This window comes from Chelonoidis abingdonii, chromosome 5 (genome assembly GCF_003597395.2).
Source record: "Chelonoidis abingdonii isolate Lonesome George chromosome 5, CheloAbing_2.0, whole genome shotgun sequence".
NCBI classification, from domain to species: domain Eukaryota; kingdom Metazoa; phylum Chordata; order Testudines; family Testudinidae; genus Chelonoidis; species Chelonoidis abingdonii.
Window position 1 is genome coordinate 37,054,593 of NC_133773.1, and position 12,241 is coordinate 37,066,833.

The 12,241-nt window shown below is 42.2% G+C and overlaps 1 protein-coding gene across 1 annotated transcript in view; it reads right to left on the minus strand.

The window, feature by feature from the left end:
- Positions 1-12,241, minus strand: part of METAP1 (methionyl aminopeptidase 1) — a 38,485-nt gene that overhangs the window by 6,388 nt on the left and 19,856 nt on the right. The window contains exons 5-8 of the mRNA XM_032763022.2: positions 11,196-11,287; positions 10,375-10,458; positions 4,390-4,528; positions 1,046-1,177 (exon numbers count right to left, since the gene is read on the minus strand). Of these exons, the coding sequence (XP_032618913.1) occupies positions 1,046-1,177; positions 4,390-4,528; positions 10,375-10,458; positions 11,196-11,287 (447 nt within the window). The remainder of the gene's footprint in view (positions 1-1,045; positions 1,178-4,389; positions 4,529-10,374; positions 10,459-11,195; positions 11,288-12,241) is intronic.

The following is a 12,241-nucleotide window of genomic DNA, read 5'->3' on the forward strand; positions in this document are numbered from 1 at the left end:
TTCAAAGTAAGAGTTCAAACTTGTCTGAGACACTACACCTTCCCCTGAGTTCCCCAGACAATTTTTGTGGGCTTAGCAACCACATTTTCCTATTTTTTTTTTTAAAAAACCTCTCTGTATTGTTGCTAGGTAAAAGACCCACACAAACAACAAGAGAATCCAATTGTACACACAGTGCTGTCAGGAACATAAAATAAACAATGAAAAAACAGAAATGTGTCTCTCTAATCTCATTTTAGATGTTAGTTGTAACAGTAACAGGTAAAAACATTCATTCAGGAGTATAAATTTAAATTTGACTGTCTCTAGCAGTCCACGAGGCAGAAAGTTAAGCAAACAAAATGGTTTGGAATAATTATTTTGAACATTTTTAAAAGAGAGAAAGATTCAATATATATTTCTCAGAGAACAAATTTAATTAGAACTCTATCCTGTTAACTGTGTGTGCGCGCGCGTGTGGAAGCCCTGCTAAACCCATCTGGAGGCCCATCACTGAGACAGCTTACAGGTGCAGGCTCCCAATTAGTAAATTCATAGCACTATCAAGTTATAAAACCAATTTTCTTCACTTTTCAAATGGTGCTTTTTGTTAAATGAGTTGATAAAGAAAATGTATTGTTGGGGGAGGGGGGGTTATAAATGTTACCCCCTCCTGGGTTTCCCAAAGCATCGGGTGCGCTCCTTTTTCTAGACTGTGAGCAACTCGGGTCAAGTACTCTTATTTATCTTGCAGAGAATCAAATACATGTTTGCATACAACAAACAACAGTGTCATATATATGGATCAGTTAATCAAATAGAGATTATTACTGCTTTTCCCTGTCAATACTCATTGCAAATAAATGTTGCAACAATCATCAATATAAACTAAAATACAGTATTTTAAGAGTGACTCTGCATTGTATAGTATAAGCGTATTCTACTAGCAACATGCAGTAAGTACAGTTCTGTAACTGTAGTAATTCCTAAGTATTAGTTCACACAAGAGTTCTAATACTGAAAATTAATATAGCATTACACCTTAGGCTTCAGCAATGGTACTTACCTGCATCGATTGCTTGCATTAGGCACTCATAAGTTGTCTGAACTAGTTTCCTTGCACCCTCATCAACTTCCCCAACATAAAACGTCTCATTCAGATCCCCATGATAACCATTGCGATATATAGTGATATCCACTGCAAAGAACATCAGAGAGAGAAAACTTCTCACTTCTTGGCCCTTGTTTTGCACAATAGTAATTAAATACAAAGTACTGTTGCAATGCTAGAGTTACACGTCCAAGTGCTCAGAAATAAGAACATTCCAAAACTCCAGTAACACTGACTTGGCCACACTGTCCATATTATAGATTTTATGGTATGAATTAATAAAAATGTTATGTAGTTAAATTGTTCATATTAATAAAGGCAGAAGGAAAACATAAGTGCAATACTGCCATAGCAAGCTTATTTCTGAGTGCTTGATTTAACAACCTTAAATGTCGCTGAAACACTTTTTTTTTTTTGTATAATTTAAATGGAGGAGGGGGTATTCAACATACACACCTGAGGGCCACATTGGGGTTCCAAAACAGTATGGAGGGCCAGGTAGGGAAGGCTGTGACTCCCCAACCAACCTGGCCCCCGCGCCCTATCTGCCCCCCTCCCACTTCCTGCCCCGACTGCCCCTCTCAGAACACCCGACCCATCTAACCCCCCCTGTTCCTTGTCCCCTAACCGCCCCCTCCTGGGATCTCCTGCCCCTAACTGCGCCCCCAGAACCTCTGTCCCATCCAACCGCCCCCTGCTCCCTGACTGCCCCCAGGGACCCCTGGCCCCTTATCCAATCCCCCCACTCCCCGCTCCCTTACATGCTGCTCAGAGCAGCACATCTGGTAGCTGCGCTGCCCAGCCGGAGCCAGCCCCGCTGCAGCAGAGCCCAGCAGGAGCTCGTAGCCCCACCGCCCAGAGCACTGGCAGCATGCCGGGGGCTAGCCTCCCCGGCCGGGAGCTCAAGGGCGCTGTAGTTTGCCCACCTTGCCTTAGAATCTCTTGCATCTCTGCCAGACTCCAAAATTTAAGTAGCTGTGCAATATCCCTACCTTTTAGCCCATTGTAAGTAATTTCTACTGTGCAAGCTCGGTACATAATTTTTAAACTGTCACCTCTTTGTTAAATCAAACCCCATCGTCCTTAATGAGCACTAAAAGCATGTCTTCACTGCAAAGCATAAGTAAAAATACCCATGACTAGCTTAAATCTAGCAAGCATGAGTAACAACAGTAGTGAAGATGTGGCAGCACAGGCTTTAACACAGGCTAGCAACCTGATCCCAGGCGGCTACCCTAAGTTCAAGCCTGTGCTGCCACATCTTTACTACTATTGTTAAAGGTGCTCCTTATATTAAAGCTAGCATAGGTCTCCCTACCTGTGCTACAATCACACCTTTACTTGCAATCAAGACATACCCTAAATCCATGCCAAGTCACAAAGTTCAGTTATTTTTGCTGTAGTCCTGTCCAAGACAGTGTGAATGGAAAGTTTATTTGAATGGGAAAAGTATATACTAAAAAAAGTTTACTAAAATTTAAATTTTGACAAGAGACAGACCGTGGAAGTCTTCAGCCCCAAATGGGAAATGTTTCAGAAAGTTATGAGCGTGTGAAAAGAGTTATGTATGAGAATTATTTTGCAACAGTGATTATGGCAGGTATCTGTGAAGAACATGGGGACGAACTGCAATAATGTATCAATACTGTATGGGATCCGACTATAGCTATATGACAACTATATTAATGACTGGAATCTTTACTAGGTGCATATGTTGGTTTAGTTTAATAGTAGGGTTGTGGGAAACTAGCTGGACAGTATCACAATGGATCCACGTAACCAACCTCTCAGTAAACTTTTTGGGAGTCATTAAATCAACACCTGAGCTTTTAGCTGCAAAGATGTTACTTCTAGGTGACAGCCAAGTTATAGACTGGTTTTCCCCATGCTGAGAGCCAACGGATCAAAAGGACTTTAAACAGTTTAAAAAAAAAAAAAAAAAAAAAAGTCACTCTCTGTCCATAGGGGGAAGACAGTTGTCAAGGAGCTGTTCCCTGGGAACAAACTGACGCACAAACACCCTTGGAGGTCTGGAGAAGTCAGGCTTTCCCAAACTTCCACAGGGATGGTAAGCTTTAGGAAAGACAGATATGCATATAGTCCTTTTAGTATTTTAAAACCCCTTTTATTTTATGTTTTATTCCTACTATTAAGACTGAACAATACTTTGATTTAAGAAAGCTCTTTTGGGTCACTGTATTTACTACTGATCACAGCTCCTAAGGGGAAACTTGCAGGTGCCAAACCCAGTCGGGCCTTCTGGCGAAACACAGTTGTTCCACACAAGGCTGAAGCCTGGGACCTGAGTGGAAGAATTCCACCCCAAGAAAGAGGCAGGCACGAGGCCCGATACTACGGGGCTGTACTCAGAAACCAGAGAAAGGAGGAGACAGAGATACAGCTAGCCCTGTCACCGCGACAATATCCACCAAATATCATTGTACATTTATGTTATGCTCTTCAACCCAAAATGATCCCAAACTGCTTTACAAACAAAATTAAATAGAAACCCAGGCCCCCAAACAGGAAACATCTGGGCATGCACTTAACCGTATACACACAAGTAGTCCCATGTGAGAAACAGAGGTGAAAAGGACTATGAACAAAAGTGAAATTAGCTTCATTTATTTTCACTGTCAAAGCTAAGAAAAAATGCAAGAAGTAAACGTTAAAAAATTACTTCTAAAGTACTCCATCCAGCCAAAAGATTCACGGGCCCAGAAGCCCACAATCAAAAATAATATTGCACTTAGACTGCAAGTCCTCTGGGAAAGGACTTACCATTTTGTGTCTCTATAAAACACCCTGAGCCACTAGGATGCTATAGAATAGACATAACATGATAATAACTATGATCAAAAACCATCCTACTAACAATTTATCCCAAACTAATCAAGGATAATAATTTCTACCATTAAAACAGTCAAGGTACCATCATTCTGTTCTGTGTTTGTACAGTGCCTGGCATAATAGGTTTCTGATCCATGACTGGGGCTCCTGGGCACTATTACAATAAATAATACTAAATAATATACTATGAATTAAAAAGCTGTTAAAATTGGTCTTCTGTTCAACTCTAATTAGTTTAAATTTTACTCAATCCATGAATTTGTATATGTAGATGCTAAACATAACAAAAAATCTAACTAATGAGTAAAGAAAAACAAAACATGCTTGAAGAAATAACTTCCAACCATGATGTGCCATCCTAAACCAAAACTTTGCCCCACTGACTGTTTCAGCTGTAAAGACTAAATGCAAGCAGAGCTGTTGAAAAGTTTGACTTTTATATCACCTACCGTTAACAATATCACCCTCTTGCAATGGCCGCCTGTCAGGAATTCCATGGCAGATCACTTCATTCACTGACGTACAGCATGACTTAGGGAAATTATAATAATTCAGCGGGGAAGGATAGCAGTTCCTTGCAATGCAGGCCTAAAACAAATTTAGAAAACATGTACATATTACACTTTAGATTAGCAAAGACATTTGTAAAGGAGTAGAACAGATTTGCAGTATGGCTGATATTTTAAATTCTCTGTTTTAGCAGCGATGCTTGAAAATATTTTCTAAGTGCTTTTTTCCCCTCAGTTTGTTTAGACTCCTGACACATTCGCTCTCAGTTTAGTTTAGTTTGTTTATTTTTATTTTTTGCATTTCCTCTCAATATTGACAGTATGAAACAAGCTTCATTTATTTTCTTTTGTTTATAGCCATTTTCACTTCCAGTTATCAATGCTGCAATGTTTGGGTTGTTAAATATCTTGTAGGCATATTTATTAGTCTAAAAGCTAACTATTTTGGAGCGGGTGCTTTTTTAAACAATGGAAATATTTTGGCTAGTCTACAGCTTTATAAAATTTTCTTTTTACAAAAAGTAAAGGCTGAACAAAATTTAAATTGGCACCATGCCTTTAAAACTTTTTTTTTAAATTATCTAACTTCTTTTGTCTTTCTTTAACAGTTGAAATGTTCTATACAGACACAGACACGGTCTTCACTAAGAAGTTAGGTCGAAGGAAGCCACCGTAAATTGACCTGTTAATGTATGCGTCTACACTAATGGGTCCTTTACGCTGACCTAAGACTTGGGCCTTGTCTACCCACAAATTTTCATCAGTGTAACTAAGTCTGTAATCCACCTCTGGGAGAGGCATAGTACTAAGTTCGATTTTCATGGGTTGACTGTGAAATAGTGCAGACACAGCGTTATGTAATTCAATTTAATTGGCCCCCAGGTGGTGTCCCACAATGCTCATCTGTGAGCCCTCTAGAGATCATTCTCAACTCTGCTGCACTGCAGCCAGGTACACAGGGAACAGCTCCTCCCCTGCTAAAGCCCCAGGAATTTTTGATTTCCCATTTCCAGTTTGATCACCATTGGACACATGCCAGCTTGAGCACAGCTGATCACGGAAATTACATGCCCCAAATGCGCTCCAGCCTGGTCTGCACAGGAGGTGGTGGATCTCATAGCTGTGTGGGGAGAAGAGTCTGTAGAGGAAGAGCTCCAATACAGCAGAAGAAACGCTGACATCTATGCAATGATTGCTTGAGGAATGGGGGGAGAAGGGCTACACGAGGGACACACAGCAGTGCCATGTGAAAATAAAAGAACTTAGCCAACCATACCAGAAGGCAAGGGAGGCGAACAGTCGTTCTGGTGCTGAACCCCACACATGCCAGTTCTACGAGCTGCATGCGATTCTTGGGGGTGACCCTACCAGCACCCCCACAAGCAATGTGGACACCTCACAGGTATGAAAGTCTAGAGACAACAAGGAGGATGATATGGTGGATGAGGAAGAGGAGGAGGATGGGAGACAGGTGAGCAGTGGATCCATTCTCCCCGAGAGCCAGGAAATATTTTTAACCCTGGAGACCTGTGGGTCTCAGAACATCACGGTGGCTGACCGTGATGCCGGGGAAGGCACCTCTGGTGAGTATAGAGTTACAATCAAAGTCCAGTTAAACTTTAGCTGGCACACACATTCAGTGGAATTGCATGTTTACTGTGAAGAAAAAGTGAGGTGCTATGGTTCTCTGCTTACAAGAGGGCCCTCTAGCTATGCAGGGCCCTGGAAAAGACTATTTATGTGGACTGGGATAGCCTGGGAATCCTCCATGGATATCTCTAGGAAACTTTCATGGAGGTACTCTGCAATCCTTTGCAGAAGGTTTCTGGGCAGAGCAGTCTCATTTCTTCCACCACAGTAGGACACTTTCCCACGCAACTCCTGAATTAATTCTGCTGGCATCATTGCAGTACACAGCGTAGCAGCGTAAGGACCGGGTCTATACCCAGACACTTGCAGCATCTCCTTTCTTTCCGCCTCTGTTACCCTCAGGAGACTGATACCACATAGGGTCACCTAGGGAAGTTCTCATTAAAAGTGCTCTTACAAGGACGAAGGGGAAGGGGAGGGCATGTAGAAACCCCCCCACACACACATTTCGGATCACCAAACCACACTGCCACTAACGTGCCTTTACTGTGCTCGGCATGGGTCAGCAAGTAGTTTAAAGTGGCTGATATGGGACTGGGGTCCCACATGGGAGATTCTGCAATTTGGAAGTGAGAACATTTCCCCTCTCTTCCCTCCCCGCTCCGTTTCTAAACGGCTTCCTATGGTGCTACGGGAAAGAGTGATTGTTCAACTAGCTCTCTCTGCTCCCGACATGAGCCTGCCATAAACTTCATTAAAAGTGCAGTCACCTTGTGGGGGTGCAGGGTGGGGAAGAAGCGCTACTCACCATGGCTGGAGCAGCAAAATGACACAGTGAATGGTTACAGATTCTGATGATGTTATGGCTTGCACCTAGTGTAATAAGATTGTTTGTTTTTATGGAAATGGTTTTACTATGAAAACATTTTATTCATGTACAATGGCTCCTTTATTTTTTCCCCATGACTGACAGCTGGAAATATGTCCTTCGGCGTGTCATCAACAACTGAAAGCAGACTTTCGCTGATTAGGAGGAGGAGAAAACGCAGAGGACATGTTCACTGAGATAATGAACGCCTCTGGGACAGCTGACACAGAGCAGAGAGAGCATGGAGGATTTCACTGTCCAAGAAGTTAGACATAGACATGGACATGGACATAGAGAGCAGGAAAGCTTGCAATGAGTGAGAGCATGCAGCACAGGATGAGATGCTTCAGATGATGAGGGACCAAGCAGACATGTTGAGGCATCTGGTTGAACTGCAGGAACAGAAGCAGGAGGGTAGAGTCCGTCTGCAGACCCTGGTGGACAGGCAGCCAGCATTGCCTGGTGCAGAATCACCCTCCCTAAAGCATTCCATGAGCCATGGGAGAAAAGTCCATTATCCCTTTCACTTAACTCAGGGGGAGGGTACAAGGAACAGAAGGCGCCCATTCACAGACCTTTGATGGTCTGAAATGTGGTGTTATGTTACACAGTTGAAAATGTTTCTCCCGTTCCAACTTTACAACCCCTTTTCCCCAAGGTTACCTTTTTTTCCCCGTTCTCCCTCTTTACTTATGCTTGTTAAATAAAGTAAATGGATTCAAGAAATAATGTTCTTTATTGAGTAGAAGCAGTGGGCTTAGGCGGGTGGGGTGTGGCTTTACAGGGACAGTGATACAAGCCAGGTGAAGGTTTGAGAAAGCACAACGCAGTCAAGCAGCTCACATTACTGTGACTCTACTGAAATGGCTTTTCAAAGCCTCGGGGATATGCAGCACCGCTTGCTGTGCTCTTATTGCTCTGGAGTCTGGCTGCTCAAAAATGGCTCCCAGGCGATCTGTCTCAACTGCCCACCCCTGCGGAAAAGTTTCCTCCTTTTTTCCCCCACAGATATCATGGAGAATACAGCAGGCAGCTATAACCACGGGGATGTTCTCCTCACTAAGGTCCAACCTTGTTAATAGACTTCTCCAGCGCCCCTTCAAACGACCAAGGCACATTCAACCACCATTCAGCACTTCCTGAGCCTATAGTTGAACCGTTCCTTACTGCTGTCCAGACGGCTTGTGTATGGCATCATGAGCCATGGGAGCAAGGGGTAGGTGTGGTCATTTCAACATAGCTAAGGTTCATTTTGTGGTCTGGAAAGAAAATCCCGGATTGCAGCTTTTTGAACAGACCTGAGTTCCTAAACATAAGCACATCATGAACCTTTCCCAACCTTTCAATGTTGATGTCGATGAATTGCACCTTGTGATCCACCAGCACTTGCAACACCACTGACAAGTATCCCTTTTGATTTATGCACTCTTTGGCAAGGTGGTCTGGGTGCCAAGATGGGGATATCTATCGCCCCACCGCAATTAGGGAACCCCATCACGGCAAAACCATCCACTATGTCCTGCACATTTCCCAGACTCACTACCCTTCGTAGCAGAAGTTGCGTAATGGCCCTGCACGCTTGGAGCACAGCAGCTCCCACAAATGATTTACCTACTCCAAATTGATTCCCCCGACTTTTAACTATCTGGCATTGCAAGCTTCCAAACAGTGATTGCCGCTCACTTCTCCACTGTCAGAGCAGCTCTCATTTTTGTGTTGCTGAACCACAGGGGAGGGGAAACTGCATAAAGTTCCTGGAATGTGGCCTTCCACATTCAAAAGTTCTACAGCCACTGCTCATCATCTCATACCTGCAAAAGGATGCGGTCCCACCAGTCAGTGCTTGTTTCACAGGACCAGAAACGGTGCTCAGAGTGCAGCTGCTCTGCGACTGCCAGCAGCAACTGTGAATTGTTTTTTTCAATGGCTTGCAGCCAGGGCTGTTTGCAGAACAGCACTATGTTCCACGCAGTGGACCCTACTTTGGCTCTGGAAATACTGCAGGAGAAGGCACGAGGTGTTTGAGATGCTCACAGCAAGAGTGCACAACTGAGCAGGCTTCATGCTTATGGGGTTATGGCATACACGCAGCAGTTTAAAGGCACAAAAACCACTGTGTTGTTTGCCGTTGATATGAGGGAGGGAGCACTCCATCATGGGATGCCAATGTAATGTTCCCATTCTCCCCTGCAACAATGTTTTGGTCCCATGAGGAATTGCACAAACTTTCCAAAACACACTGTGACAAGTTGCACTTTGGGAAAGCTACTCATGATGCACTGCTAGTGAGAACGCACTCCAACTTAATTAAAGAGGGGGAGGGATAGCTCAATGGTTTGAGCATGGAGCTACTAAACCCAGGGTTGTGTGTTCAATCCTTGAGGGGCCACTTAGGGACCTGGGGCAAAAATCTGTCTGGGGATTAGTCCTGCTTTGAGCAGGGGCTTGGACTAGATGACCTTCTGAGGTCCCTTTCAACCCTGATATTCTATGATTTAGAGGCTTGGAATCGAATTGGATAAAGTCAACTTAATTTTGTAGTGTAGACAAGCACAATGTAACTCTGGAAAAATAAAATTGCTCCTGAAACAGTTATTAACAATACTCATTGCTATCAGTTGGCTCTATGCAAGGCTAGCCCGCCACTAATGTTTTTTGCCTCTAACAATTTACATACTAGCTGCTCCTATTGAAAATTTTAAGAGTAAGTTAGTTTCATCCCTGTTAAACCATATTAAACATGAATCTTCAGGAGTGCTCGGCATCCTCCACTCCTCTCATCTCAAATCAGGTTGTTCCCTCTTGCTCTTGACCCAGCTGCCCTAAATGCAGATAGCAAAGTAGCTAACATAAGGCTTCTCCACATCAGCTAATTGTATCCGACATTACAAGATCTGCAGGAACTGCTCCACTCTTTGTACACTCCACAGTAACCCTGGTCCCAATATAAACAAATTCTTAAGTGGACTTTATGAAAACCACAAAATCAAAATAAATTAGAACAACTTAAGCCCTCATCCAGCAAAGCACTTACTAGACTTAAATTATTTTGCTGGATTTGGGCCTTAATTTGCCTGAATTGTACCCGGCAGCTGGTTCCAGAGCAGGGGAGGCTAGTGGGTCAACATGAGCTATATTCATGGATTCTGCATAACAGCCAGCTCCATCCCTGTTCTCTTAAGCTCCCCAGTGTGATTCCTGGCAAAGGACCTTTGGAGCCTCTACATTTGGGGTGGGGTTCGGAGTTCTAAATGTAACATTCTTGCTATGTAAATGTTGTAATGTCTATTACCTAGTAGCTTTAAACTGAGAGGGAGTGAGAGTTTTTTAAGCTGGAAATTGAAGGTAGTTTGGAAATACAGAAGATCAGATGGACATTTTGGCAGTAACACACACCACATAGTCCTACCAAATAAAAGGGATAAAAGAGCACATACAAATCCAAAAGTATGTTAAAGCAGCCTTACTAGATGAACGGCATGATCTATTTCTTCGGTAGTTATGCCTGGTTTCACCATCATGGCAGCAACATCCAACACTTCTCTAGCAAGCTGTAAGTGAGAGATCAGGAACTTCTTATTCAAAAATATACACAGCCTAAGTCACTAGAACACTGAGTAACCCCAAAAGGAGGAGCAGTCAATCTCCTGTGGATACAACTAGGGTGCTAGGATGACAGGGAAAATTAGGACTTTTGGAAATCAGTGGGACTTGTACTTCTAAATCACTCAGACACCTCTGAAAATCACACTCACTGTTTATAATTAATTGGACATAGAATCCTGCCAAGTGAAATGAACCACTTAATTAAACTTGGAAGTTATCATCAATAAACTAATTACAATTGGAAAGTTCTTATTCAACACATCTACTTATTTTGGAGGCTGCTAGTCCTGTTAGCACCACCATCAACAACTTTTGGGGGTGGCGAGAGAATTCTGTTCTCACTTATACATCAACAGAATTATTGGCTAAGTTCTCATTGTAGAATCTTTGTTACTGGATATATCAGAGCCATAAAGCAGCCAGCTTGACTTTCAGATCTCAGGTTGATTTTGCAGTGGTGACAGGTAGAAAAATTATCTTTTCACTTGCAAAATAAGCAAATTTAATCTGGAGTTGCTGGGAGAGAAACAGAGGCAGAAGCATGCCAATTTTAGTCAGTAACTTTTCAGAGTATAACTGCACTTTCAAAGTTCATACCCTTATGGAGAATTGTCATAAACTAGTAAAATCACAAGTTGTCTACATTTATGAAGAGCATACACATTCTGTAAAACAAACTCACCCTACATACTAATCGCATCCCTTCTATATCTTCAGAGGAAAGGATTTTTATTTGAGAAGTTCCTTTAAGTGCCTGTTCTGATTCAGACATGCCTTAAAAAAAAAAAGGATTATATTTAGGGTCATTTTTTACACACACACACACACACACACACACACACACACACACACACACACACACACACACACACACACACACACACACACCAAAACTCTCTCTTAACGTACTTAAGGTAATACAAATGTACCTCTTTTCAACAAACACATTGACAATAAACTCACCAGTCAAGGCAACATAAACATCTGACCAACCTCAAATTCACATGCCTTCCCACACAAACTCCCCAGGTCCTCATCTCCACACAAACTCTCATCCATTTCCAACATACAATCATCCATAATGCCCACAACCAATTACTCAAAGTCCTGCTCAAACACACAATTTTAACTCCAACATCAGATGTTTTAAGGCAACAGATCTGTCTGTCTATTGATAAAATATAATAATATTGCAAAGGGTGGAGTTAAGGTTATATGTTTGCATGTAACTGAAGAACTGGTTACAAGCTAGTTGAATGAACAATTTTCTACAGGAGGCAGAGAGCATTACAAAGGCTTCTGATAGCAGCTAACATTGTAAAAATTGCTGTACCCATCCAATGGAAAAGTGTTCATCTTATTCCCATTGTGACTTTGTGCCACATCACAGTTTTACAATTTCAGTTAAAAATAATGACTATCAAAATCAATACTTCATATTATTTTGATATTTAGTTTAAACACCAAATAATTTAAGTTTGTCTAAGGTTTAAAAATGGCTTCTGAATAACTTTTTCTTTTATTGTCTAACATTAACTTATTAACATTTTCCAATGTAAAAAAGAAAAAGGATCAAAATAATTGAAGAACCAAATAGGTTTTGAAGACTCTTGTCATAAACAGATAGCTAAGGGTTAATGTTTCTTTTACCTGTAAAGGGTTAACAAAGGGAACCAAACACCTGACCAGAGGACCAATCAGGAAACCGGATTTTTCAAAGTGAGGGAG